The sequence below is a fragment of the Ceratotherium simum genome, chromosome 2, assembly GCF_057802395.1.
Source record: "Ceratotherium simum simum isolate JZ-2026a chromosome 2, ASM5780239v1, whole genome shotgun sequence".
Taxonomy (NCBI): domain Eukaryota; kingdom Metazoa; phylum Chordata; class Mammalia; order Perissodactyla; family Rhinocerotidae; genus Ceratotherium; species Ceratotherium simum.
The window spans coordinates 41,600,093-41,627,399 of NC_141901.1; the positions used below are offsets into that span (position 1 = coordinate 41,600,093).

Sequence of the window (27,307 nt, forward strand, 5' to 3'; positions counted from 1 at the left end):
CTGGAGACAGGCAAACATTTGGTCTCAGCAGCCACAGCCAAAGTCATGAAGGATGCTGTGCGCCCCTCAGGGGCTGAAGAGCCGAGCATGGCACGGGCTGTGGTCCGCAGCGTGGGGGGCTTTACCCTGGGCTTGTCCTTGGCCACAGCCTATGGGCTCCTGGAGCTCCTGGTGGAAGGGCACAGCCCCTGGGGCTGCCTGGTGGGCACTCTCACTTTGGCTGCCTTCCTTAGCCTGGGCATGGGATTCTCCCGCCAGGTCCGAGTCACAGTCCTCCTGCTGCTGCCCCAGGCCTTCTCCAGTGAGCTTGGCACCCAGGGGGAGTGGGCAGGGCCTGGGGCAGGAGGGATCTTGGGGGAGGGGCCGAGTTGAGGGAAATAGTCTTAAAGCTTCTGTGAGAGACTTGTATATGCGGCCACTAGCAAGGCTGGGGTCCTGGTTCTGATGGAGCTGTCTCCCCCAGAGCAGGGCCGGGCATTGCTGTTGGTGGCTGCCTTTGGGTTGGTACTGCAAGGGCCTTGTGCCAACACCCTGCGCAACTTCACCCGGGCCAGTGAGGCCGTGGCATGTGGGGCAGAGCTGGCCCTGAACCAGACCGCTGAAATGCTGGAGCGGGCCAAGCAGCCCCTTGTCAGTAAGGCCCCCCATCTCCCACTCACCCCCATGACCCCCTTGTCCTGTGTGTTCTACAGTCCTCTGGCTTCATCCTCTCTGCTGATACTGGGCCCTAACCTCAAAGCACCCAGTTAGACCCCCTTATCCTTGCTCTCTGGCCTACTCCAGCACCAGATTAATTATCTCCCAGACCCAAGCATTCCAGCTTCTTATGTCCTGGGTGGCAGCCCCCTCTCCACTTCCTAACCCAGAGGCAATGATGAGAACCAGCCTCTAGAGGAGGACACCCCACAGTGCCCCTGCCTCCTGCCTCTCAGGTGCCCTGAACAAGATTAAAGCCATTGCCCAGAAGGCCAAAGAGGTGGCTGACCGGGTCCGCAAGTTCTTCCGGTCAATCATGGATGGCGTGAAGCACGTAGGTCAGCACATTAGTATGTCTGTTTTTTGGGGGGCAAAATTCCCCCAGTCTTCTCACTCTTACTCCTGTCCAGGACTTTTTGGGCCCTTCCTGGGTGCTGACTAGTCCCCACTGGATACAGCACAGCCAGGCCCCTGACCAGACCTCTCCAGCTCTGGGTGCCGTCCTGGTGTTCCCCAACCCCCTGAGAAGATGCTGTGGGACTCTGGCCCCAGGTACCAACCCCGCAGCTGTCTCCAGCCAGGGTCCTGCGGAATGTGTGGTATTGGCTCCTGCACATCGGTGACGTGTGCAACTCCGAGCTGGGCAACCCTTACTTGAAGTGTGCCCGGGTCTTCGATGATGCCAAGGACAACTGCATGAAGGTCATACCACAAGCCTACCACCTGTGTTACGTGCTCATGCCCTTCAAGCTGGTGCTCTGTGGACTTGCCAGCGGTGAGAGAGCCAGGGCTCGCTGGCAGGATTGGGGGCCTGATAAATGTAGGGGTCAGTTGGGAAGGCAGACCCAGGGGACCAATAGGAAGTAATGAAATGGGACCAATAAGGATGCTGGGCCCAGTATGGGGTGAGGGGGAGACAGGGAGGAACCAATGTAGGGGGAAGGGTAATAGGGAGAAGCCAAAAGGTTTTGAGCCAATGCAGAGACCAGTAGGAAAAGCGAAAAGTCAAGAGGGCCCTGTGAGAACGAGATCCCTGGAGGTGGGAGAGACAGGCTGCCTCTCTCTGCCCCTCCTGACACTCAGTGTCTGGCTCGCAGTGGTCCAGGTGTTCTGCGTCATCCCCAAGTACATCCAACCCTTCCTGCGCAAGACCATCGGCACCCGTGAGTGATCCCCTCCTAGCCCTGCCGCATGCTGTGCTCCTGGACGGCCTCCCTCCTTCATCCTGGCATGGCCATTGCCATCCTGGGAGTGCTCCCTGTCTGTGGATGAGAATGCAGGAGCAGGAAAGGACCTCAGGAGGTTACCCAGGCCAATGTCCATGCTGTACAGATTAGGAAATTGAGGCCATGCGAAGGGGAAGCGCCTCACCAAAGCTTGACTTCAGAGCAGGAAGTCCAGAGCTGCCCCAGGGGAGGTCTGTGAGGTCTTTCTTTATGGAGGGTAATGCAGGGGCTGGGCGTGCAGTGGCCATGGCACAGATTGCGGAGGCTTTGTCCCCTCCTCAGTCCACTGTAGGTCCAAACGCTGGGGGCTCCTGGCTGGTATGTGAGCTGTGCGACCCCTGGGCTGTGCCGGCCCCCCCCACCCAGGTGCAGCTCCGCCCCCTCCTAACTCGCCTTGCTCACCTCTCCCCTGGATCTGCTGACCCCAGCTGTGATGAAGTTGATTAACCGGGTGCGTCGAGAGTTTGAGTTCAACGTGACAGCCACTCACCACTTCTCTGTGGATCTCAATGCCTCTCGGAGCCTGTCCCAGGTAGCTCTGGACCTCCACGAGGCTGTCAGCATGAAGCTGTACCGTGTCCGCGAGGCCCTGGCTCTGATGGGCTACACCACGCCTCTGCTGCTCACTCTGCTCTACCTCCAGTGAGCGGCTGCAGGGACAGTCTGGCTGGCTAGAATCTGGGGGCGGGAGTGGGGACTGGGGAGGGTGCCGCCCTGTGGGGTCTGATCAGGAGTGCTGAGGGGCCTCACATGTGCTCCCTCAGAGCCCTGTTTTACCGGTACTGTTACCTGAACTGGGACAGTTACGACAACATCTATATCACCAGCCGCTTCCTGCGCATGGAGGCCGTCCGCTCCATGGCGGGACTGCCCACGGTGCTGCCGCTCAGTGCCCACGAGGCCAGACACTACATCCAGCCGGGTGAGGGCCCCGAGCACTGGGAGACGGGGACCCTCAGGGAGGCCAAGACTTCCCCCGACCCCACCGTCCTAACCCTAAGCCCCATGCACAGGCCTGGCTTGGGGCAGGGCCAGAGAGAGGAGAGACAACACAGAGCTTAAGGAAATTTCCCGCTGTGGGGAGACACACCCCTGTCCTTGGGGAGCCCTCAGTCTGAGGAAAGTAGGGCCCCTCATGGCATGCAGACAGAGAGTGTCAGGAGAGAGAAGGATGGGTGGGGAGTGGATATGGCTCAGGGGAGTGGGGGGAAGTGGGGGCTGTCCGTGAGGCGGGGGCGAGATAAGAGGATCAGGGATGCCCCAGGAGGAAGGGTTCCTGGAGACTGCAAATGGGCCACTGGGCCCAGGTGGAGATGCTGGGCCTCCATCTCTAGCCATGGAGCCCCTGCCCATGAAGAGTGCTTCCCACCTTTGCCCAGGGCTCGTCATAGCTTCCACATCTTCCACATAGGCAAACAGGCCCTGGCTCGATCAAGGGGGTCAAAATCAGTGGGAGAATTGGGGAGCATCCTCCTGACCATCCCTCCTCTGCACAGGCTCCATCTTCCTGTCCCGGTGGGAGAAGATATTTTACATCATAGCGACCTTCTACCTTATTCGGCATCTCCTCCTCGTGCTGCTCCTGGTCTTCCTGGACTATGCTGTCTTCTGGGTGCTCGACCTGGCCCGGCACCAGCTGCAGGGGGAGATAGTGGCCCGTAGTGAGCACCTGCACCTCCGCCAGCCTGCCTGGCCGCTGCACCCGGCCTGCTCCTGCATCTCCCCATCCTCCTCAATCCTGGGATGTTGCCTGACTGTCCCCATGTCACTGTTACTCACCAGCCCCTGACTTTGCCCCTTCTTCCAAGTCTATCCTCTGCCTGGTAACCCCTGCGTCCAGTGCAAGTTTATACCATCACAGAGTAGTTACCAACACAAGCTCTGGAGTCAGACTGGCCTGGGTTCAAATCCCAGCTCTGCCCTTTACCAGGTGGTGACCTTGAGCACGTTGCGTAACCTCCCGGAGTTTCAGTGTCCTCATCTGAACAATGGGTCAACAATGGTAGCAACCTCTCTGGGTCACCCTGAGGAGTAAATGAGACCACGTGTGTTCAGCGCCTGGTAGACCATTGACTGAGAGTGTGCCACGAACCACGGAATTAATCCAATCCTGTGTACCAGAGGTTCAACAGAAAAAGTAAAAAAAAAACCCAAACATTCAATAAGGCACTTAGTCCAGTGCCTGTTACACAGCCAGTGCTTAGCAAATGCTTTAAAATAAATGCTTCTGGGTCTTGTGGAGGCAGGAGATGGACTCCCTGATCTTAATGATCATCTCAGATCTGGTGGCCTAGGCAGGCAGACCAGACACCAGGGTCAGCCAGCTCTGGACCATGGAGCCAGTCCCAGGTGCCAGGGGCTGAGGTTAGGTTCTGGGGCACCATGAAGGTGCCTAGGGCATCTAAGGCCCCTGGCTGAGGGCATGGGGCCATCCCTATGACCGTACTGCTCCACTCTCCACCATCCAGAAGGTGGCCTTTCCTGCACGGGGGAGTAGGCAACTGCACAAGCGTCCCTCACCCGGTGTCTCTGTGCCAGGCCCTGTGTTAGTATCCATAACCGTGGAAGGCACCGGCTACACCGGGAAGATTTACCGTGACCTCGTGTCGGCATTTGATGTCCTGCAGCAAGGCAACATCAGCGTCTTGTCCCGGCGCTGCCTCCTGCGTCCCTCGGAGCCCGACAGCACTGGTTACATAGTCATCGGTATCCACCACGCCCCTGAGGGCACTGGGGGATAGACACCATTCAGGGCATGAGGGGCACGGGCTGCTGAGGGCGTGTGTGGCTGGCACTGTGTGCCCACCAGCAGTGGTTTACTGTGCCTGTGTGTCCCTAGGCACCATGTATGGCCTATGCTTCTTTGTCACTATGTTTGGCAACTATGTCAGTCGGCTGCGGCGGGTCATCTGTGCCTCCTATTACCCATTGCGGGAGCAGGTGAGGGGTCCACAGCCAGTCCCTGTCCCCCTCCCCGGGATGCTAAGCTCGTGACTGTCTTGGCTTGGGGGAGCTTAGAGTCCTTCAGCACCCCAGCCCTCTCTCCTCTGGTTGAATCCCAAAGCATATGACCCGGACTGTTGGTCTCTGGACTCCAGATGGGGCCAGGAGAAATGGGGCCTCTTGGGGCAGGGCTCCTGGACAGAGCTTGGCTCTCAAGTTCTGTTAAAACCATGGGGGGGTGGGGCCATATTGGCATGTTGAGGTGTGAATGGAAGCTCACTAGTTGTTTACTCATTTCCGAATCGTTCCCTGAGCATCTACCGTATGCCAGTCACTGTGCTGGCCTCAAGATGAACCAGTCACAGCCTGGAGCTCACGGTCTCGGGGCAGGCCAGACAGGCTTTTAACAAGACATTCTGGGGGCCGGCCCTGTGGCGTAGCGGTTAAGTGCGTGCGCTCTGCTGTTGGTGGCTTGGGTTCGCACCCCTGGCGCGCACCGACGCACCGCTTGTCCTGCCATGCTGTAGCGGCGTCCCACATAAAGTGGAGGAAGATGGGCACAGATGTTAGCCCAGGGCCAGTCTTCCTCAGCCAAAAGAGGAGGATTGGCATGGATGTTAGCTCAGGACTGATCTTCCTCACAAAAAAAACAAGACATTCCAGTTAAAAAGGTGTTTTTATTAAGGAATGAATAAAGTGCTGTGGAAGCCCAGAGGAGGGCATGGGTAGCTCCGCCTCGGGAAGTCCAGAAGGGTTCCCAGAGGAAGGGGCATTTGAGCCAAGCCTAGTGAGATTCACAGGAGTTAGACAGAAGGCAAAGGCAGGGAGTGGGGATGGCTGCACAGGGCATTCCAGGCAGATGAAACGAGATCAAGGGGCCCCCATCCCTGATCCCCCCTCCACCAGGAGAGGATCTCCTACCTCTACAACATACTTCTGAGCCGCCGAACCAACATGTTGGCTGCCCTGCACCGAGCAGTGAGGCGGCGGGCAGCTGACCAGGGCCACATGAGTGCCCTCCAGGTGCTGGCTAGGAGGTGAGCCCACTGCCCTTCGTTATAGGAGTCGGAGGGGGAGGGGACAGAAAAAGCCAGAGGTCAGAATGGATCACTGTCCTCCCTAGGTGTCAAGAGGTTTGGATGAAGAGGGTGCCCATTCCATGCCATTCATGCACAGAGATGGAGAATTAGGGATGAGAATTCTTAGGGATGGGGCGTGCAGGGAGGAGGAGGGAGACAGAGGTTGAAGGTTGTTGCCAGAGTCAGAGGGATAGAGCTTAGACTGCAGGAAGGCCTACTTGTCATTTGGAGGTTGGCAATGGAGATGGGGGTGGTTATGCTGGCTGGGCCGGCCTGCTCAGTGTCTGGGACCCCCTCCTTAGGTGCTCCTGCCTGGCTCCATTTATCAGCCACTTTTGGCAGCCCCAGGCCTACTGCCTGGGCTGTGGGCAGCCCCAGGATGAGGGGGACACGGAGAACTTTGTGTCCTGCAGTACCCCCGGCTGCCAAGGTGAGACTCCCAGGGAGTGTGCCTCTCCCTGCTGGGACTCACCACATTTGCATATGACAATCAGTTGTGGTCCTTCCTTTATGGACTTCTCCTGTACTTCACCTTTCGTACCCCTCCCTTCATTACTGTGCATGTTCTCGTTTACATAGAACCCTCAGGTAGCTCATTGTCTTCGTGTTTGCCTTAATTCTCCCTTGTGCTAACAGAATTCATATGCAAGTGGCATTGCAGCAATTCCCTAGCTTGCACTGCTTGACAAGGACGGTCCTCCCAGTGGAGGCAGGGGCTAAGAGCTGGGGAGCACAGTGGGTGGGTGGGGGAACTCAAGGTCACCTCCTTCCCCCTGACCTCCTCCAGCTCTCTTCTGCCTCACCTGCTTCCACCTCCTGGACAATACCTGCTCCGTGTGTGCATCTCCCCTCTCCTACCAGGGGGTACTGGACCTGGAGCTGTGAGTCTCCAGCGAGATGGGGTGGCTAGAGTGAGTGGGGGCAGTGGGAGCAGCCAGCCCTCCCCCAGGACCTCTGTGGGCCACTGAGATGGGACACTTTTCCAGGGACTCCAGTGACGAGGAGGGCCCCCAGCTATGGCTGGCTGCAATTCGAAGAAAGGACCCTGAGCAAGAGTGGTTACTGCGGCAACGGCTCCAAGAAGAGCTGGACAGGCCCCTCACATCGGAGTCCAGCTCCGAGCTCAGGTGAGCGGAAAGCAGGAATTGGGGCCTGGGAGGCTCAAGCATGTTCTGTCACATTTACGAAGGCCTTCTTGGGTGCCTGGTCCTCTGCTAGAGCTGGAGACAGAGATGACGGGAGGGGAGGGAATGGAGGTTTGCTGAGCGCCTACTCTGTGTCAACACCCCCACCCTGGAGGAGCCCACCGAATGGTCGGGGAGAGTGACATCAAATAGATAAGTGACAAGAGTGTGGTGAGTGCCCCAGTCAAGGGGTGAAGCAGGCTCTGGGCAGCACAGAGCAACCAATTTGGGATGGGGGTATATTAATGAAGGCTTCATAGAAGAGGTGAAAAAAGAGGTGGGTTTGGGGGCAACCTGGTGGTTTGTTAGACTGAGATTCGGGGGTAGGCCTGTATGAGCTTGGAGAATGTGAGGCATTCAGGAGGGAGAGCCTGAGGGAGGGGGTGTGCGTGTGTGTCTGGGTGGAGACCTCAGAGAATCACTTGGGAGATGAGGTGGGAAGTCAAGCTAGGGAGAGATGGGAGAGGGCCTTACTTGCCATCTGAAGACCCTCGGTCAGAAAGTGACATATTCGTATTTGTCTTTTAGGACAATAAGCTAAAAAGGCAGAGTAGAGGCTGGGCAGGAACAGGGAGAGCAGAGAGGAGGCTGTCTTAGTTCAGGAGAAGTTGGTGATGGCCCCAGGACTGAGGTGCTGAAAATGACTGGAAGTTTATGCTTGGGACTCAGCAGGTATTAAGGTGAGAGGAGGAACATGTTCTGGGGAAAGAGGAATGGCCCAGTTCAAGAACTTTGAGGTGCCTATGGGGCATCCAGCTGGAGACGCCCAGGGGACAGTTAGAAACGGGCAGGGCTCTGGGCTGGAGGTGTATTTTTTAGGGTTGTTGACTTAGAGACTGTAAGAGAGGATGGGCTAGCTCATCCTGGCAGAGGGCATGGCAGAAGAGGAGAAGGGGACAGGGACAGAACCTTGAGGGGCTCAATCACAAGCCAAGGATGGAAGAGGCTAAAGAATACAAGACAGCCAAGCATATTAAATGCTGTGAGATGATCAGGATGAGGACTGAAGACTGGCCATTGAATTCGGTGGTTGAGAGATCATTGGAGTGGCTTGTGGGAACATTTTCATGGCATTGGGAAGGCCAAAACCGGATCATAAGGGGTTGAAGGGTGACTGGTAGAGAAGACTCAGAAACAGAAACAGGGTACATGGCTCTGTGTCGCTGTTGCAAGAAGTTTGATAATTCTTTTTTAAAATATAACTGCTATAGTTAAAAAAAGGAAGCTTGAGGGTGAAGAGGTAGGATTTAGCTTCACACAGCAAAAGAGTAGTCTGAAGGGGACCCAGCACTAAGGGATTTTTCTTTATACAAGGATAGGGAGACATGAGCCTTTAGGAGGTAAAAAAGAGAGCATTAAAGAGAGAGAGAGATGCCGGAGGGCTGGGATCCAGGGCCAGGTGGACAGGGCGGCCTTGGATAGGAGTGGCCTTGCCCGAGGCAGAAGGGGAGAGAGCATGTTCCTCTGAGCAGAGTTGAGCCTGCTCCAGTCTGGTGGCCTCGATTTTCTCTGGGGAGTAGGAGGCAAGGGTGCCTGCTGAGAAAGCAAAGAAGTGGGCTGGGAGTGGAATAAAGGTTTCAGGGAGTGGGTGGTGGAGGCTGAAATATCTGCCTTGGGGAGTGTGCAAAGAAGCCGAGTGGGGAGGTTAAGGGATTTCCAGCTAGTGTTAAAGGCCCAGATGATGTTGAAAACCATCCCCTGTAATGACTGACTCCAGTGTGCATGGTTATGTGGTTTTCTCGGGGAAAGGTGGTAGCTGTGAACAGGATTCGAGGCAGGTCAGGGGAAGGACAAGTAAGAGTGTCTGAGATGACTGGCCTTGGGGAAGAGAAGGGGCTGAGACCCCAGGGACAGTCCAGAGTCTATGTCTCCATGAGGTGTTAGAGCAGGGGCAGTGGCCAGGAGGGACACAGAATTCTTCCCATGGCCGGGGAAGAATTCTGGGATAAATCCAGACAGTGGCCAAGGTTGAGGGGGATGTCTGAGTGGGAGCAGAGGTGAAGGTCATTATAGCCCAGGAGGTCAGGATTGAAAGGCCAGAGACTTGGATGAGTAGGATGAGTCCTCCAGTGAGGAGGCTGCTGGGCCACACAAGCAGCCAGTCTGGTACCGCCCCCTGAATGGATGTGGCAGGGTGTCTGAGCGGCCTGGGGAGACAGGCGCAACCCCAGTGGTACACGTAGCTGCCATGGCAGCCAGGGGCTTTGCAATATGCCATGGGACAACGGGGTTTGAGAAAGGCAAGCAGCCTCTACTTGGGAGGACCACAAAGAAAACTGTCCAGTGGGCGCATTCCAGTGTGAACGGGGCAGTGGAAGTAGTGATGAGTTGAGAGTTTGAAGGGGAAGCACAGCCTTATTTTCAGACGTTCCAGAGGGCTCAGGGAACTTAAAAGCTGGGTTGCCAGAAGGGGTGGCTTGAGCCTTGAGCAGGTATACCAAGGTCACTACTGGTTCTGCCCTTACTAGCCATGTGACCTTTGGCGAGTCATTGCCCACCCATCTCTCAGCATCAGCCTAAAATTGGAAGACATCTACAGCCATGGGCTGGTATGCCTTGGGGGCCTGTGAGAGCAGCAGTGGCTGGTAAATGACAGGAGCCAAATGTGAACAGATGGGGCAGAGGCAGGGGGCAGGAATGCACCTGTGAAAACAGAATGTTACTGATTGGGCCACCCCCTTCCTCTCCTCACTAGTGACCTGGATGAGGAGAAGGGGCCTCAGCAGAAGACGCACAGGCAGCAGCCCCTCCCTGAGGCCCAGTCTGTCAGCATTCCCATGCCCTCTCAGCCCAACTGACCACCTCAGAAATCCTCTGCCCCCAAAGCAGCCCTTCCTCAGCTTCAGAAGCCCCACTCCCTCTGTCTCTCATCTCTCTCTCCTCCTGATCCCTCCCACCTACCCCCCAAAATAAAGGAACCAAAGGTGGACACGAGTGTGAATCTTAAATTATTATTATTTCTTCCTGTCGCTTACACCCGAGGTGGGGGGCAGGGGAAGGGGAGGGGAAGAGGAGAGAGGGCATTGCCTCCCCCCCCCTAAGGCACTGAGTGGAGAAGCCGCAAAGGGGGGATGGGGGAGGCCACATTGTCCTCACTCCCTGGGGCCAGGCCCCAGGTCTCCCCAGCCCTGGGCTCCTCCATCACCTGAAATGCTAAGATGAGGCCCAGGGCAATCCGACCTCCCCCACCCCAATATATTACATCATCACTTTTTAAATAGATACAGGGACTGGTCCCGCTACCCCCTCCCTGTGACCCCCCCCCACTATTGGGGGTACCTGGGCAGCTGTGCAAATGGGCATGGGGGTGCATGGGAGGGAGGGAGAGCACCGGGCCCCTGAACCTGCCCCTTTTAAGGAGGGGGAGGGGCCGCCAGGCCAGGGAGGGGAAATAGTGCAAGGCAGAGCCCAGGCCGAAACAGGGGTCCAGCACCCAGCGAGGAAGGGGGGGAGATACCCCCACCCCCAGCAGAATTGGGTAGTTAAAAATCTGAAACTAGATTTCAACAAGACCAACAGAAGAGCCTATGTACAGAACAGGGGTGGATTCAATCCTAAGGAAGAGTGAGGGGATTATTCTCCCTGATCCAACAGGAAGCCCGGCTGGCAAAGGTCTGGGGAAAGAATCCGTTTCCCACAGGTCCGCAACCTACTTTCCCAGCGGCCAAGCAAGATGTTATTCGCCCACTGCCTTGGCAAGGGGGCGCCCGCTCCCCAGCTGGGTGGCTGAGGTGAGCGAAGCCGGCTCGCAAGAAGTGGCCGCCGGGGGCGCTCGCCCGCGCGGGGCATGGCCGCCAGGTGGCGCCGGCTCGCCCGTTCTCCGCAAGGCTCTCCGCAAGGCTCCCCCCAACCCCTCACCCGGTCCCACACCCTGCGCCGCGCCAGCCCGGGGGCGGCGTGAGTCAGGGGCGGCAGCGGTGGTAGTGGCGGCGGCTCCGGCTCGCACCTGGGCGGGGAGGAGGTGGGGAGGAGGAGAAGAGGGTAGGACGCCGCCCGGCCCGCCCTGCCCTCTGGCCCCGGGGAGGGAGCGGCGGGAACAAGACATTCCCTGCCCGGGGACGCGGGAGGGGAGGGCCGGGGAGGAGAACCGAGCTCGGCTCCCCTCGCTGGGCGGGGCCCCTCCCGCTGCCCCCAGGGGCGGGCGTGCCAATCAGGCCACCCCGCCCCTTTCTTCTCCAGGACCCCATGACTCAGCGCTGGGAGCAGGGCGGAGGGGGACTAGGATGGCTCCTTCCTTACAGGCCCAGTCCCCCAGTCTTTCAAGCTTCTACCTTGCTTCCCCCCACCTACCCTTCCTTTGCCGCCCCCTTTGCATAATTCGCTGCCAGGAAAAGGGAACAGAAACCAGGAAGGAGGGGTCTCGGAAGGGAGGGGCAGTCCTTCACCCCCTTACACAGCCAAAACCCCAAGGGGCATGGGGGTGGGGAAAGGCTTTGGTCCCAAGCCCCCCACCCCCTAGAAACCCGCATAGCCGAAGAGGGATCCTGCAAATCAGAAATACATTATTGCTTCTACTCCCCAGGAGCAGCTGGGGACAGGGACCCCACCTTTACAATAGAGCTGTAAATATATACATAATATCATATGTATCACTCCTTGGGAGATCACCCCAATCTGGGGAGTCTCTGCCCCAAAACCTTCTCAGCTTGGAACTGGAATGAGGGCTCTGGGGGGAAGGGGCTGATTTCTGACGCCAGGAAGGCTCAGGCCCCTGACCCCAGCTCTGTCTGTCCTGCACGCTCCCACTGCTTGGCATGGCGTCCCCGGCCCCATGCTGCTCCAGCACAGCCACTTGTCCCTCTTTAAGAGGACTCCATGGCACCTTCAGCCTGAGGCGTGGTGGGTGCCCCCTCCTCCTCATCATCATCAGGGGGCCCGGGGGTGGAGACTGGGGGCCCGGTAGGGGCTGACTGCTCCCAGAATCGAGCCAGAGAGAGGCGGAAGGTGTCCAAGTGGCCATTGGAGAGGTCGAGGCCAGCGGGGGATGGGGTGGCGGCAGAGGGTGGTGGGTAGTGGGGTGGCGCATCGTCCTTGCGTCGCCGCCGGGTGCGCACCTCCAGGCAGTTCTGGCCTTTGAGGTGGCGCTGCAGGTGGTCCTCCTTGGCGAAAGCCTTGTGGCACAGGTGGCACTCATAGGGCCGGTCCCCTGTGTGCAGGTGCATGTGGTTCTTGAGGTCATAGCTGTGCAGGAAGCGGGCTGGGCAGTGTGGGCACGAATAGGGGCGCTCTCCTGTGTGCTTCCGCATGTGGATCTTCAGCTTGTCATTCCTGGCACAGGCAGGGGGAGGGGCAAGGGAGATGTTCAGGATGGGATCCCTGGCTCCTCCTGGCCAGGTTCCCAGGCCTTGTCCCACTCCAGTCCTCACCATTTGGTTCCCCATTATTGCCCCAGGATACCCTTGCTGACTTGACCCCAGATGAACTGGGCCCAGCCACAATGCCCTCCCATCTCCAGCACAGCCCTCTTGGACACCAAGTCTTTCATGCCCCAGACCCACCCCTCTTGACTTTCTTTCTCCTGATCTCCCTATCCTGGTCTCTCTCTTCACTCGGGAAACCCCCACACACCCCAATCCCTCCAGGATCACTTTCCCTCCACACTTTGGATCTCATAACTCCTTTTTCCCCTCCCCTATGACGTGGCTCCTGCCAGCCTGTTCCCCACTGGTGCTCACCGGGTGAAACGGACACCGCAGACTTCACAGGCAAAGGGCTTCTCCCCCGTATGGGTCCTCATGTGGCGTGGCAGTTTGCCCGCCCCGTGGATGATCTTGTGGCAGACTGGGCACTCCTGGGGCATCTGGGAGCGGCGTTTGCGCACCAGCTTGTCCTGGCCGTCCAGGCCTGGTGCCAGGGCGTCCTGGTGCAGGGAACTTAGGTAGGCCATCAGGTCAGGATCGATGGCATCCTCATCTGAGCCCAGCTCTTCTGGGGACAGCGGGGGCCCGCCGCTCTGTGCCAGCCCATAGGCCGGGGGATATACCAGCTCCTCCTCTTCTTCTTCACCCTCATAGGCCTCGTAGCTCAGAGGCCCCTCAGGGGGTGAGGCAGTCCCTGTTGGAGGGCTGTAGCTGTCTCCCAGCCCACTGCCCCCACTGCTGCCCACTTTGCCTGCCACCTCCTCCTCCTCGTAGGTCAAGGGATGGGTGGGCACTGTAGGCACCTCTGGCACTAGGTGGTTTGCCCGGGCCCCCTTGGTCTGCAAGAAAGCTTTTCGGGGTTTGCGGCTGCGGCGGGCAACAGGCCGAGGTGGTGGCGGTGGCGGTGGTGGTGGTGGGAGGGGCACTTGTGGAGGGCTGTCTTCACCGTTGGGAACTCCTGAAGCTGTGGCTGTGGCAAAGGCCTCCAGGTACTGGCGGGCTCGCTCACAGTCATCCTCATCAGGGCTGGGAGCTTCTAGCCCACTGCCCTGCAGAATCTCCATGCAGGCGGCGATGACACATGGGATCTCCAGCAGCCGGGCGGCCTGGAGCACCGCCGGCATGTTGGCGCTGCTGGTGGTCAGGGTGGCTGTGTAGGCAAACTCGAGCAGGGCACCCAGTGCCTCTGGCCCCACAAAGTCCAGCTCGCACACGCCAGCCCCTGCTCCCCCAGTGGCTGTCCCGCCACCCCCAGCCCCCATGACCGCCCCGCCACCGCCCTCGGTGAAGAGCTTCTTGAAGTAGTGGCTGCAGGCAGCCAGCACAGCCCGGTGGGTGCGGTATTCAAGGCCCTGCGTCCGGATGGTTAGGTCACACAGGTGGCCCAGCTGGCGCTGCTCGTTGAGGCAGCTCAGGAGCTCACTGCTGTGGTCCGGGAATGGAATCCCGATCAGGTCGTCCTCAGGGCTCCCCATCTTCTCCTGCAAGGTCAAGTGGAGGGGGAGGTTAGGAGCGCTCAGCCCTGCAAGGGGGTCCAGGGAAGGAGTACCAGCATTGGCCAGCACTTATTGCTGGATGACTACATGCCAGATACTCTTCTAAGCACTTTACACCCATTTAATCTTCCACAACCCTCTGAAGTAACGATTATCATCCATTTCACAGACAAGGAACCTGAGGTGCAGACAGGTGAAGTGACTTTCCAAGTTAAGTGCAGAACAGGGTTCAAACCTAGGCAGTGGCCTGGAGTCTGTGTTCCTAACCACTGTGCACTATTCTGCCTCTGTGGGAGCAGGAGCCCTGGCTTTCTTTATAATTTATTTTTATTTTTTATTTATTTATTTTTTTCCCCCAAAGCCCCAGTAGATAGTTGTATGTCATAGCTGCACATCCTTCTAGTTGCTGCATGTGGGACGCGGCCCCAACATGGCCAGAGAAGCAGTGCATCGGTGCGCGCCCGGGATCCGAACCCGGGCCGCCAGCAGCAGAGCGCGCGCACCCAACCGCTAAGCCACGGGGCCAGCCCAGCCCTGACTTTCTGATCCTTTGCTAGAGACCTGTCTGCTTCACCTGCCCCGTTCCCCATCACTTTGGAGGAAGCACTAGACTGGGAGAGAGGATGCCAGGGCCCTGGTTCAGTCTTCATAAAGAATTGGCTGAGGGACTCTAGGTGGCTCTGGCAGCCGGCCTCAGTCATCTGAAAAGTGGGGTAACAGTCTCTGTGATGGAACCTCCTCACAACCCAGAGAGAGGCCAATGAGAGAGTTCAGATTCACACTGGAACAAGGTGGGCTCGAGGCACGTCAGGTGCGGCAACTCAAGTTATCTCCCTAAAGCGTTTGGTGCACTGTAAAACACTATGCAAACAAGAGCCTTGGCTTCCCAGCACCCTCCTCCTCCTCCTCCCACCCCTCCCCCACCCACTAAAAGTTCATCTCCCCTTCTAGATCCCCCCTTCTAGAGGCCAAAAGGGAAACACAGCTCCCAGCATCCCTCCCCCCACATCCTCCCCTCCCCCATGGGGGCCAAGGAGCAGCCACCCTTTGCTGGGGTGTCGCTGGCGCGGGTGCTTCCTGCCCCGCACAGATAAGCATCGTCCCCGCCCCCTCCCCCACTGCCAATAGGCCAGGTTCCAGTCCCACCCTTCCCCCCCTCAGCTACCACTGCCACCCCTCCCTCCCAATTCCTGGCCAGTCAGGAGAGCCTCCCCTCACCCGCCCCCAGGGGGCCATCTTCCACCCTCTGTTTTCCCCTCCAAGGAACAGCCACAGAAGGCGCAGAGCTGCCAGCAATCCCAAGGCTGTGGCAGGGCAGGGGTAGTACAGTGAGTATGACCTGGAAGTACGGAGATCTTCTTCAAGTCCTGGCTCTACTACTCTCTTGCTGAATGACCTCGGGGAAGTCGTTTCTCTCTGTGCTTCCATTTCCTCAGCTGTACAAGGAGCAGGTGGGAGTGGAAGCTCCAAGGGCTCAGCCCTTCAGCCCTGACGTTTCGTGGGTCTGGAGCAACTGGAGCCAGAGTTGGGGCCTGGAAAGAGCTGGGCTCTGGAGTCAGCCAGGCTTGAGTTGAATCCTCACTCTGTGGCTCATTAGCTCTGTGACCTTAAACAAGTGATTTAATCTCTGAACCTCTTTCCTCATCTATAATATGGGATAATTCTACCTGACTCCTAGGATTCTGGTGACGTGTGTGGCACAATGCCTGACACACAGTAGGGGCTCAATAAATGTTCTGGCCTTGGGAGGGAGAAACAAGGCCTTGCCTGGGGCCAGATTCCACTAAACAGATGGCCTCTGCTGGGAAAACTACTTGGGCACAGGTCTGTCTCCCTCCCTCAAATCACCCCAAGGGAGTCAGGTCACTACTAGCTACATGACCTTGGACAAGTCACTTCCCTTCCTGAGGAGGCCTGTTTCCTCACCTGTAATAGTAAAGGCTGACCTAGCTGATCCTTAGAGCAAGTCCCACTGACATTTTGTCAGTGTCTTCTCTGCCACTCCCAACAGCTGCTCAGCCCTGGCCATTGACGGGGAAAGGTTTTTTTGGGGGTTGGGGGAGTTAAGGGCCACAAAATTCTGCTTTTGGACACAAGAACTGCATTGTTGCTGCCTGCCACCTTCACTGCCACACCAGGACTCTCGCACAGAAGCCTGGAGTGAGCAGCACCCACGTGTCTGTCTTTGCTTGTAAGCCACACCTGGGTACTCTGAGATAGCCCACCGGTTCCCACCTGAGTCCCCACACCACTTCTCTCCCTGGGGGCCAAGCAGTCTGGGAGCTCTCCCGGATCCCTTTGGTTCTCCTGCCTATACTTTACAAATAGGACAAATGGCAAATAGGACAAACCAATAGGACAAATGGTTTGTTCCAGGACTTAGGAACAAACAAAAACTGGGTGGGCAACGGTGGCAGCGGCGGCAGAGGCAGCGGCGGCGGCAGCAGCAGCAGCAGCAGTAGCAGCCACTTAAACAGCAGTGGGCACCCTCCTGGGCCCAAGCGGATCCTGTCCCTCCCGAGGGGGATGGGTGGGGCTGTCCTCACTGTCCATTGGCCGGGAGCTGGGCACCCGCAGGCACGTGGCTCACCCCATCCCTCTCCCTCCTTCTCTCCCCACCCCACCCATTCCTGCTGCTAAGCCCGCCTCCTTTCTCCCACCCCAGGGCCAGTCTCCATGGCAACTTGGTGTGGTGGGGGCGCTGATTGGCTGACCCTGCTGTCAGGTCACAGGCTCAGGCTGGTTTACCACGCAACTCACACAGGGCTTGGGCAAAGGTGGGTGTTTAACTCCTTAGGCCCAACTCCAGTGCCCATGGCCACAAGGTAGCAACGAAGGAGGGGAGAGCCAGGGGACACACGTGGGAAGGGGAGGGTGTTCATACAGTTCTCTAGCTTCTGGGAAACTCCCCCAGCCCTTACTCAGGGCTCTGGCACCTATGCCATCTTAGGTGCCACCTGGAACCATGCTGCTGCCAACCAGGCCAAGGGGGCACTCCTCGCTCCATCATCTGGGAGGGGTGGAGGCCTCCCCCTTCTTTCTGCCAGGGTGGGGTACTGGTACCAGGATGCCCACCCCACCGTGGGCACCCTTCCCACCTCTGCATCCCAGAGGGCCCACCCCCTGACGCCCCATGAGGGTGGCCCATCCCCACCCAGCCTGGCATGCCCCCTCTTGCTAAGACCTTGTGGGCATGGGTGTGTGTGGTGGTTGTGGGGGGGGGCAGCTGTGCCAGGGAACCAGGAGAGGTCTGTTTGGTCTGTTTGCCTGGTAGGGGGAAGAACTGGGGACCCCGCCCCATCGCTCCCCTCTTTCCCGCCACCCCCCCAGGCTCCCCTCACTGTCAGGCCTGCTAGACCGGCCAAGCCGGTGGGCAGCTCTCTTGAAACTGGGCCCTGAGTCAAGCCTGCCCCATCTTCGGTGGGGTGAGAAAGGTGGGAGGGGGGCAAAGGTGGGAGCCCCTATCACCCACCCCTCAGTGCCCAAGGGCACCTGCCAGGGTGTGTCCACCACCAAGAAACCAAAAGGTAGAGGGCACTGGCCCTGGCTTGGAAAGGAAAGGAGGCTGGAACTCTTTCCAGGTGCTGACCTCAGGCAGTGTCCAGTGCAGGGCTGGGGGCACCAGGGCCAACACTGCTGGCTCGAGCCAACTGAAGAGCAGGGAGACGAGGCCCTGAATGGGGCAGCTGAGTAAAGCTGGCCCCCCTTCCCCACACCCTGGGGATTAGGGGAATGAGGCTTAGTGTGGGGGGCAGCAGGCGGAACCAGGATTAGCAGCGGAGAAAATAGATATGGGCCTGAGACACAGGCATACAGAGCCCCCACTCCCCAGGCTCCAAGGCCCCCCCTCCGGGCTCTGCCAGGGAGCCTGAGAGGGGCCTGGCCAGGCGTCTCCAGGTGCAGCAGCTTGGGGTGATGGACAAGGACCAGGTTATGACATCCTCCTGCCAGGGGTGACGGAGACCTGAGGCTCTTCCCGGTGCCCCACGCACCTTGGCAGACCACCCCTCCCCCTTACTTCTTTCTCCTTTCTCCCCCCGCCAACCCCCACCCCAACTCCAGCCTCAGGTTCTCTTCCTGTTTTTTTGGAGCTAAGTTTGCACGAAGCCAGGGCTTTGGCCTGTGGCTGGACCGGGGCGGGGGCGGGGGGAATAGGCTAGCCAGTCCAAAGTCCTCAGGGACCCAGGAATCCTAGTTCCCCAGCCTCTCCTACCCCTTCCCAGGGCCTCTAGGGCCCAGGGGCTAAAGCCATCTGGACTGCCCAGTTGGGAAGGCAGGCTAAGGGGCTGAGGGGAATCCCCTGGAAGATTGGAAGGGCTTCAAAGGAGAGGTCCTCTGCCCAGGGATGCCCTAGGCACTCATGGAGTCCTTCTCTCCCCACACCAGCCCCTCCAAGCTAGTGCATGCCTTCCCCATCCCCCCATATGCTGCTTCCCCCCTCCTAACCTCACCACCCCCAGCACTCACACTTCCTGGGGGCCGAGGCGGGGAAGAGAGACCGCAAGCCACGAAGGGGGAAGGAGGCAAGGGGAGTTGGCTGCTTCCCGGTGCTATGGGGGTTAAGCCTCTCCTCCCTCAAAATCCCCAATTCCTGGTGCTGTGACTCCTGTAATGAGTGAGACCTCAGTGCTCCCAGACATTTTCTTTCCATGACACCAGCCCTAGTCCACAGCCCCTCAGGCTGCATCAGGGGAAATATGAGGGAGATAAAAGATGGCGGAGGAAGGAATGAGGGCAACTCGCTCTTTCCCAGCCTTCCCCTCTCTACCTTTGGGGACCCCTACTCGTCAGCCATTCTCCACTCTTGGCCCCTCTTCTTGGCCTCTTCTTTCTGTCCCCTTACTGCCTTCTCTGACCCTTGTCTCTCCTCTCTGCATCTCATTCTTTGTTTTCTTTCCCTCAGCCCTTGCCAGGCTCCTGCCGCCTCCCTACCACGTCTATGTCTCTATGTCGTCTATGTCTCTATGTCGTCTATGTCTCTATGTCGCTACGACTCCCAGGAACCATCCCTACCTCTCCTTTCTTTTCCCTTTTGGTTCTCTGGTTCAAGCCTCTCTCACTTCCTCCATTTCGCCCTGCTCCAAGCATCCCTTCTCTTCTCCCCACGCAGGCGCGCCGCAGGCGCCTTATAGAGAGGGGCAGAAGAATTAAATCAAGGAGCCAGGCCTGCCCTCCAAGGCCTGGTCTTGCTATGGGATGGCCGCATTTAGGGCACCCACGCCCCCCTTCTGAATGAAGCACAGGACCAAAATTTGGGGGCCAGTTGGGGAGGATGGGTGCGGGGGGTGCAGTGAGAGCGGATGTGGGGTGGGGTGAAGGGGACGACCTAGGCCTCTCTGCCCGTCAGAGTTTCCAGCACTGGAGCTGCTGGACTTTCCCCAGAGGGTGCCCACCCTGGGCCAGGCAGCTGTGCACTTGGACAGACCCTGGCCATCAGGGTTCCCAGCGGGGTCTGTCTGGGCACTGCCAGCTCCCCTTAGGGCCTGAAGAGACTGCACAAGGTGCCAGGGTCTGCCCTGTGCCCACCCCCTCCCCCAGCCTAGTGTCTCCGGCTGGGTAACCGAGCCGGCTGGTAACCCCACACCCGCCAAGCCGCCGGCAGAAACCTGAGCCCCCCAGCCCCAGAGGACACCCCAGCCTGATCCCCGGAGTCCGGCTCCCTGCCAGCCTGTCCAACCTCCTGTCCAGGCCCAGCAATCCCTCGGCTCCTGTAGGCCCCTTCTTCTGCTCTCCTGTCCTCCTGGGTCCCCTGGATGCTGAAGCTTCCCCACACTCCAGCTCCTCAGACCCTCAGCTCTCTAAACCCCCGAGTAAAGTTTGGACACCCTCTTCCTAGGCCATTTTTCAGTCCGTCTCTAACCCTTGGCCAATTCTAGGCCTCCAAGCCTCCCCTGGAGCCTGATCTCCCAAGCCAGAGCAGGGCCTACTCACCTGAACGCTGAGGGGCCTTGCCGGCAACTCCTCTTGGCCCCTGGGGGGGAGCAGGTTGGGAGGGGTGGGGAGGGCTGGGCTGGGGGGGAGGTAGGGTGGCTGTTCCCCGCTCCAGCTCCCTCCTTCAAAGGGGCCGCCCACGACCTGGCCCAGCCCCTCCCCCCTACAGCCTTAACCCTCTGGGTGCTGTCCCCCCTCCCCCCAGCTTGGAGGGAGGGGTTACCAGAAGGCTGGCAGCGTGAGAGAGGGCCTAGAGTCTCTGCCTGTGGTGCCCCGAGCCCCAGCTGTACCCACCCCCGCCTGTCCTCACTCAGTCCTAAAAGGGGAAAAAGGTGAGCGGTAGAGAAGGTAGGAGCTGGGACAGTCCAGGAGGACAGAGGTGAGGAGGAGCAATGGGAGAGGCTCCTGGAGGTGGGACCAGGAGAAGGAAGAAGGGAGGGGAGGGGACAGGAGACGGCAGTGACCAGAAGAGGGAGGAGGGGAACCCTGGACAGTCAGTGCCAGGGGTGACAGGTGCCCAGGTCCCAGCTCCTCAGGGCATGTGGTATGATAGGGGGCCACAAGGAGACCCTCCAGACCCCAGTGGGCCCCTCAGCCCCCCTGGGAGCTGGCCGAATTCTCCCCACCCTGTACTGGGCTGGGGCCCTCAGGGGCTGGGCAAGGCAGCACCCCGCCCTCCCCATGCCTCACCCCAAACCCACTCACATACCACAGTTCCTTGCCCGGGCACCAGCCCCTGCCAACCAGGCCAGGGGGCAGCACTTGTGCCAGCCCCCAATGGCCATGGGGATCAGGGGGACAGAGCTGGCCTGAGGGGGGTGGACAGATGGGGGAGCTGTGGGCACCGAAAGAGGAAGGAGCCGGGAGGGGGCATCTGCTGGGAAGCGCCGAGCCCCACCCCTTGCGCAAGCCGCTGCCACCCTGGCCGGTTGGGTGGGACCCGCCTGGGCCTGAGGGGCAACTCAGAAGGGCTCTGAGCCCAGAGATGGGTGGGCCATAAAGTCCCACTTAAACAACTCCTGAGGTCTCTTATTCCTGGAATGAGGGGTACCCTCAGGTCCCTCAGACTTTAAGCCATCCCAACTTCTGCTGGGCTGTGGAGGGCACCACAGAAATGCCCCCTAAAATATCCCCTCCCCTTTTCCCCCAACAGCTGCTGGCTCAATGCCGCTGGCCTGCTGCCCCTCACCAGCTCCCGGCCCGGTTGGCACCTACCCACCAGGATGCTGGCAGTCCTGCCCTCCTCTCCCTCCTACTCCCCTGCTCCCAGCGCCCCACGCCAACTGTGGGCCTGGGGTGGGGGAGGGTCACCCCTGTGTCTTGGTGCCAGCCAAGCAGGCCCAGGCCCCTAGGTCCTATAGATAAGGCCCAAGACCCTGTTCTCAAGCTGTCTCCTTAAGAGGCAGTGCACAGGTCAAGGCCTACACAAAGAGAGCCTGAGAGGCTATGGACAGCTCAATGAGCAGTTATTGAAGGCTCCACTCCCCAAGGTGGGGGCCAGTGTCTCTCCCTGCCACCAGGCGCCAGCCTCCCGGCATTCTCCCTGCCCAAGCATTTGCTTGGGCACCAAAGTCCCTGCAATTCCTGAGAGCTCTAGTGCCCGCAGCCTGAGAGGGAGTAGGGTGGGGCTGTTCTCTGCCCTTTGATCCCCATAAAGCGAGGGAACCAGCCTAGAGGGCAGGGGGCAGGGAGGGAGTTCATGGGGCCCCTCCATTTCACCCCTGCCAGGGGCAGCAGAGCAGGGTGTGGGCATCTCCCGGGTGGGGCCCTAAGGTGAGATGGGTAGCATGTCTCAGCAGGGGAGATGGATGTCAATCATGGGTACATGGGGTCATGTGGGAGCAGGATGGCAAGAACAAGGTGGGGGGATGCAGAGGGTACCCATGCTCCAATTCATCCCAGTCCTGGCTTTTACTCTTATCCAGAAACATTGTCAGACTTAACCAAATTGTGAGATCAAGGAGGACTACAACTCCCAGTATGCACCACAATTGCTTTGCATGTACCTTGGGAGTTGTAGTTCCCTTGAGAAACCCTGTGCCCTCCTCTTCCCCAGAGCCTCGCTGATGGGGTGGGGAGGGCAGAGCAGAGGACTTGGTCTCGAATCTCCAAGGGGACTGTGTTTAAAGAGGTAAAAGGCCAGGAGGTCCATGGTGGGGGGAGAGGACCCCTGCTCCCAGGCAAAGGGGGAGGAAAGGAGGAAGGAAGGAGCAGAGGATGTCTGTTGAAAGGGGCATATGGGTGGGGAGGAGTTGGGGGGGGGGTGGAAACAGGAAGGAAACTGAAGCCAGAGACATGAGGTCGAAAGCAAGGGCCTGGTGGAGCCCCATTCCGAGGCCAGGCAGGGACTGGGAAGGCATTTCCCCCTGCCATTCTGGTGGCCTGGGGAGGCATAAGAGGAATTAGTGATGTCAAGTGATAGCAAATTGGTGTGTTTGTGGGGGTCACTGGCTCCATTTGCCTGCCACCCGCTCTCTTTTGCCTGGGGCGGTGGGGGCATCCTCAACCCCTGGATCTGGCACAGGTATTTGCTGGCTGGGAAGCTCTGAAGACTGCCTCTGTTCTGGGATGCTAGCAGGCAGAGGAAGGGGTTGGGAGAAGTCAGGGCCGGGCCTGATGGGAAGTATGGTGGAGGGAGGTATGTGTGGGGTTAGGCCCAGGTGTGAGGTCAAGGAATCGTACTGGCAAATGAGGATGCTATCCTCCAGGGCCAAGGCCATGGCAGCTGGGAGGCCTCTGCGAAGAGAGGCCTAAGATGCCAAGGCCACGAGCCTCCCACCCACCCCAAGCCATGGGACAGAATGAAGAGGGCAGCCCTCAGCGGAATTTGCCAAAGGTAGCTTTCCCCCTATGTCAGGCAACCTGTGGACATTAAAGGTGGCAACTCAGGAGGCCAGATGTCAGCTGGGTGCCTTTTCTTAGTGGGGGTGGAGGTCAGAGGGTCTTAGTGGTCTTAGTGGGCAGAGGCTCTGCTTCGAGGCCACTTTCCCTGGGCTCCCCAAGGCTCTGGGACAGATGCTTACAGGCCCCAGCCAAGACTCTTGCCAAGATCTGGGTCGGGCTGGGTGGGAGCTCTCTCTTGCCCCTCTGAAGCCCTAGATGGTAGACGACGGTAGCTCTAACCCCTTCCCCCCTGTCCCCCAGGCCCGCCTTGGCGCCTGGCCGCCTGTGTGTTGGCAGGACTGGGGGGGGGGCCGGCGAGGCAACTTCAAACTGTCCGGGCAAAACGTCAAGTTTACTCACGAGTTTACTCAGCAGAAGGAGGGGGAAGAGGCCAGGGCGGGCACACCCCATGCCAGGGTCCTATCCGTCTGCCTGTCCCCACCTTCCTCCCCACCCCCTCCTCTTCAGCCCTAGGCCAAAACAGGCATAGGCCCCAAGGCCTGGTGGCAGGGCAGTCTTAACTCTCAGAAGGTCAGGGAACCAAGCAGGCCGGAGGCAGGAAGCCCCGGAGCAGGCCCAGAGGCTTCTATCAGAGGGCAGCACCCTGCCTGGAGCCCATTCGCTACCCATCTTGGGGCCTCTGCCTTGGGCCAGGTACTGAGTCTCTCAGTCACCAAGAAGGGGGCAGTACCAGGCTGGGCCTCCTCCATCTGAGCAGTCCCCTGGGCAGTGACTTTTGACCCCAAATGTCCAATTCTAGGCTGTGCCTCAGGGAGCATGATGCCATCTGGGCAGCCATAGTATCAGGGGCTGGTTCTCTCAGCCTTGGCTTGGAATGGGGGGCCAGCACCCTATCTGACCTACTTCCCTTTCCTCCCCACCTGCTTTCATTCTCTGCTTCTCTCCCCCAGCCTTCACTGTCCCCACCCCAGAGGCGCTCCGCCCCCCATGCCCGCTGGGCCCCCTCCCCCACCCTTCCCCAGGGTGCCAAGTGCAAGCACACAAAGGGCCCGATGGTGCATTGTTAGCCCAGCCCCCGCTGCCCGCCGCACCCTCCCAGGGCGGTCACTAGGCCAAAGAGGAGCTGGGGGCCCTGGGTGCCAGGGGGCACCATGGGGAAGGGGGAAGAGGTCAGCACCTGTCTCCCAGATACTGGGGTCCATATCAGCCAGAGCTGCATAGTGATGAGAGGGCCCCATTAGAGCAGGCCTCTCTCCTTGACACCTGAGCCTAGTGGGCACTGCCTTCTTTCTTCCCCAGAGCCCCTTTTGGGTGGTATTAACCCCTGCCTGACCCCTGTGCTAAGGCTGAGGGGTATGGTACCCAAGGGAACGGACAGTGTCTGGGGGTGCCAGCAGGCTGCGTGGTGCCCACAGCAACCATGTAACAGAGGCACGCTGGGGGAGCTGGGGTCCCGGGGGCCAGGGACAGGAGGCAATGACAGAGATTTCTTCTTGTTTCATCAGCTGCTCCAGGGGGAGCCCCCTGCCCTTCTCCCCAGTCACTACTGAGAAGGAACGTTAACTACCACCCATACTCAGTCACAAATACATCTCTCTCCAGCCCAGCACAACACTCCTATGCCCACTCTCCCCTCCCAAACTAATGCCCACTCCATGCCAGCTCTCCCAGTAGTGCCAGATGGGTACAGGGGTGACCAAACCAGTTGGTGTATGTGGGGGAGCAGGAGGCAACCCCATAATCCTCCAGGCCTCATCCCCCATACATATACACCTTCAGGGAACAGAGTTCTCATCCTGGTTTAACCCCTCACTGCCCAATCTGGCTCCCCCTGCCCCTGATAAACTGTCTTCCCTCCTCCAGGAATAAGTTGGGGGAAGGGGGAATAGCTGCGCTGACTCATTCCCATTCTTAGCTGCAGCTAGGGGTCTCCAAGGCATTCGGGTGGGGGTCAATTCAAGAACGCCCTCCACCTGGCCCGGAAGCCAGGACAGCCTGCTGGTCTCCCCCTCTCCTCAGCACCCACTTCCGGTGTCCCAAACTAGGTCAGCAGCGCTCGTTTCCTGTGGGTCAGCTAGCACCCGCGCCTTCTGCCCCTCCCCTGCTCCGGACTCAGGCTCCCCCCGCTCCCCCCCAGGGCGCCCCGAGGTCTCACCACGTCTCAGACGCCCTTTGATACGTGGGGGTTGTGCGGGGCGGGGGGCAGGGGACCCGCCCTCTCTCCAAACACCAGCAGGGCCGGGGCGCCCGGGCAGGCACGTGTCCGGGCACAACCCGCTGCCCACGCCGCCCCCCCACTCCTGGCCCCCCCTCGCTCTGACCGGGACACGTCGCTCTCTTACTTGGGGTGGGGTGGGAGGAGAGAGAGAAAGCTGGAAATTGAAAGCAGCGCCCCCAACCCCTTTGAATGGCAGCCCTCTGCCAGCGGTGCTCACAGTAGGTTCTACAACACAGTCGCGACCCTCACTCTGGGTAGGGGCAGGTGCGCCGGCGCCGGTGGGGGGACGGGTGGTAGATAGAATTCTTCCCAGTCACCCACCCTGGCTCTTGGCTTCTGGGGGCCTGAGCTGGCTTTGAAAAGGCGGCGGCGGGAATGAAGCCTGAAGTAAGGGAGTGGGATTGAGGGGAGGCGGAGAGAAGGGTCGTCCTATGTCGTTGGGAGATTGTCGCTGAGCCCGACTACCGAAGAGAGAGCGCGGCTCTGGAAGCGCAAGAAACCGAATAGTCCAGCCGGTAACTTTCCCCCAAGCCGCGGCTCCTCCTGTGCTCCCCCCACCCCCCATGCAACTGGCCCGGATCCAACTCACCGCGCCAGGGGGCACGGGGCGGGGGGAGCGTGTTGTCCTAGTTAGAGTCCGTCAGCGTTTCCATTCCCTCAACTCGGTCGGGTCTGGGGTCTCCCCCTAAAGTCACGAAGGACACTGGGGGAGCGCTCAGAGCCGCCTCACCCTCTCTCCATCCTGGAGCCGCCAGTCTGTCTGATCTCAGAAGTGCAGAGAAAGTTTCTGGGGACCCTCCGCCCCGCGTTGGGGGCGGCCGTAGTTCCTTCTCTACCTTTCCGCCCAGTTAAAATCAATTCCCAAGACCTGCGGTGTTGGGAAGGCACAGGGAAGAGGAGTGGTGGGAATCTGGTCTGCATGCGTGTGTGTGTGGGGGGGGTCCCACTTACAGGACGGACGAAGGACACTGCAGTAGTCTTGAGTCCGGGGGACCCCGAGCCGGGAGACAAAAGTGGGATACACTCACCTCTCCGCCTTTGGGTCCGCTGGCTGGAGCTGCTGAGGCACAGGGTGTGGGGAGAAGCGCGTCCCCTGCCAGGCCCGGGGGCTTGGGGCCCTGCTCCGGTCCTGGTCAGAAGGCCGCGGTCAGTCGCTCGCCGCTCTCTGCTGGGGGGCTCCTCCTCCGCAGCCCTCTGCCTCCTCCTGCCGCCCGCCCCCCCCTCGGCCGCCGAGAACCGTACATTCACCTGGCTCCCACCCGCCCCCCCTCAGGGCCCGCCTCACCTGTCCTGCTGTCTCACCTGTCCTCCTGCTTGCTTTCCCCCCATCCCTCCCCTCCCTCCCCGCCCCCTGCCACCCCCAAACTCCCCCCAACCCTTAGCAACACCCTCTGTCACTTCCTGGTTTTTCACCCGCCCCCAGGCCCCCTCCCTCCGCCCAATAAGGACATAAACTTCAACCCCTTGGTCCAGCCAGTCCCTGCAGGGCGCAGATGGGTCCCTCCCTCCTTTTTCACTCCCTTTCTCCAAGCTCTTACTTTGCTTTCCGAGCTTTTCCCACCCTCCTCTTTTCCCTCCTTCTCTCCTTCTCTCTCTCTTTCTCCCTTCACCTGCCGCGGTCCCTTTCCCCCCCTCCCTCTCCTCTCTCTCTCTCTCCCCACTAGCCCCTATCTCTCTCAGTCCACCTTAAATTGAGCTCCGCCCCCGACCCCCATCCAGCCCATCTCTGCAGCTCCGCCCCGCCCCCTGCACTCCACCGCCCTGTCCGCCCATTGGCCTGAACACCCGCCCATCCCAAGTGGGTCCCGCCTTGCGTTTGGCCCAGGGAGGGGGCGGAGCCGAGGGGCTGGCCTGAAACCTGGAGGAGGGGAAGGGGGAGGGGGCAGTGTCCGCCGCGGCCGGGAAACCCAGTACCCCTATCCTGGGCTCCCACTTCTCCAAGAGGGGCTTCTGTAGGGTCAGCACCTCGGGAGGGAAGGGTATGAGAGGTTAAAGATAGACTAGGTGGGGGTGAGGCGGGGACTTAGGGATTGAGGGAGAGGGGTCCCGTGAGGGGCTATAATCAGGTCAGGGCCCTGGGAGGTAGGGGGAGGGGGAGCCACCAGGCCATCGGCTCCAGCTCCTACGCCCCAACCCCCCCCCTCAGAGGGAGGGGGGAGTTGAGGCTGCGGGCACCCTGCCTCCCTCCCCACGCGTGACGGCGCCCCGCGGGGAGGGAACGGCGCCCTGGGCAAGCAGCCTCTGCGCTCCAGCCGGTGCCCGCTGCGGCCTTGGCATTGTCAGAGGGGAGGGGCCGGGTCCGCGAAGGGGAAAGGAGAGGGGGAGGCGCG

At 59.8% G+C, this 27,307-nt stretch overlaps 2 protein-coding genes across 4 annotated transcripts; one reads left to right on the forward strand and one right to left on the reverse strand.

Annotated features, from left to right (window-relative positions):
• Positions 1–45: 45 nt before the first annotated feature.
• DCST2 (DC-STAMP domain containing 2) lies at positions 46–10,104 on the forward strand. Its single transcript, XM_014791939.2, has 15 exons — positions 46–301; positions 464–634; positions 933–1,034; positions 1,274–1,471; positions 1,794–1,859; positions 2,351–2,564; positions 2,687–2,844; positions 3,419–3,583; positions 4,461–4,628; positions 4,762–4,862; positions 5,772–5,902; positions 6,247–6,374; positions 6,732–6,825; positions 6,931–7,071; positions 9,824–10,104. Exons 1-15 carry the CDS (start codon positions 46–48, stop codon positions 9,924–9,926), a joined length of 2,196 nt encoding a protein of 731 aa, XP_014647425.2. The 3' UTR covers positions 9,927–10,104.
• On the reverse strand, positions 10,066–26,329 carry ZBTB7B (zinc finger and BTB domain containing 7B). 3 transcript variants are annotated; one of them, XM_087442310.1, is made up of 4 exons: positions 26,263–26,329; positions 26,006–26,106; positions 12,804–13,969; positions 10,066–12,396 (listed from the first exon to the last, which is right to left on the reverse strand). In XM_087442310.1, the coding sequence occupies exons 3-4, from the start codon at positions 13,961–13,963 to the stop codon at positions 11,931–11,933; spliced, it is 1,626 nt and encodes a 541-aa protein (XP_087298436.1). In that variant the 5' UTR covers positions 13,964–13,969; positions 26,006–26,106; positions 26,263–26,329; the 3' UTR covers positions 10,066–11,930. The 3 variants fall into 3 exon arrangements, with proteins under 3 accessions (XP_087298436.1, XP_087298449.1, XP_087298441.1); XM_087442323.1 differs by having other exon boundaries at positions 26,280–26,296; XM_087442315.1 differs by lacking the exon at positions 26,263–26,329 and adding an exon at positions 15,324–15,590 and having other exon boundaries at positions 26,006–26,216.
• Between the last annotated feature and the right edge of the window lie 978 nt (positions 26,330–27,307).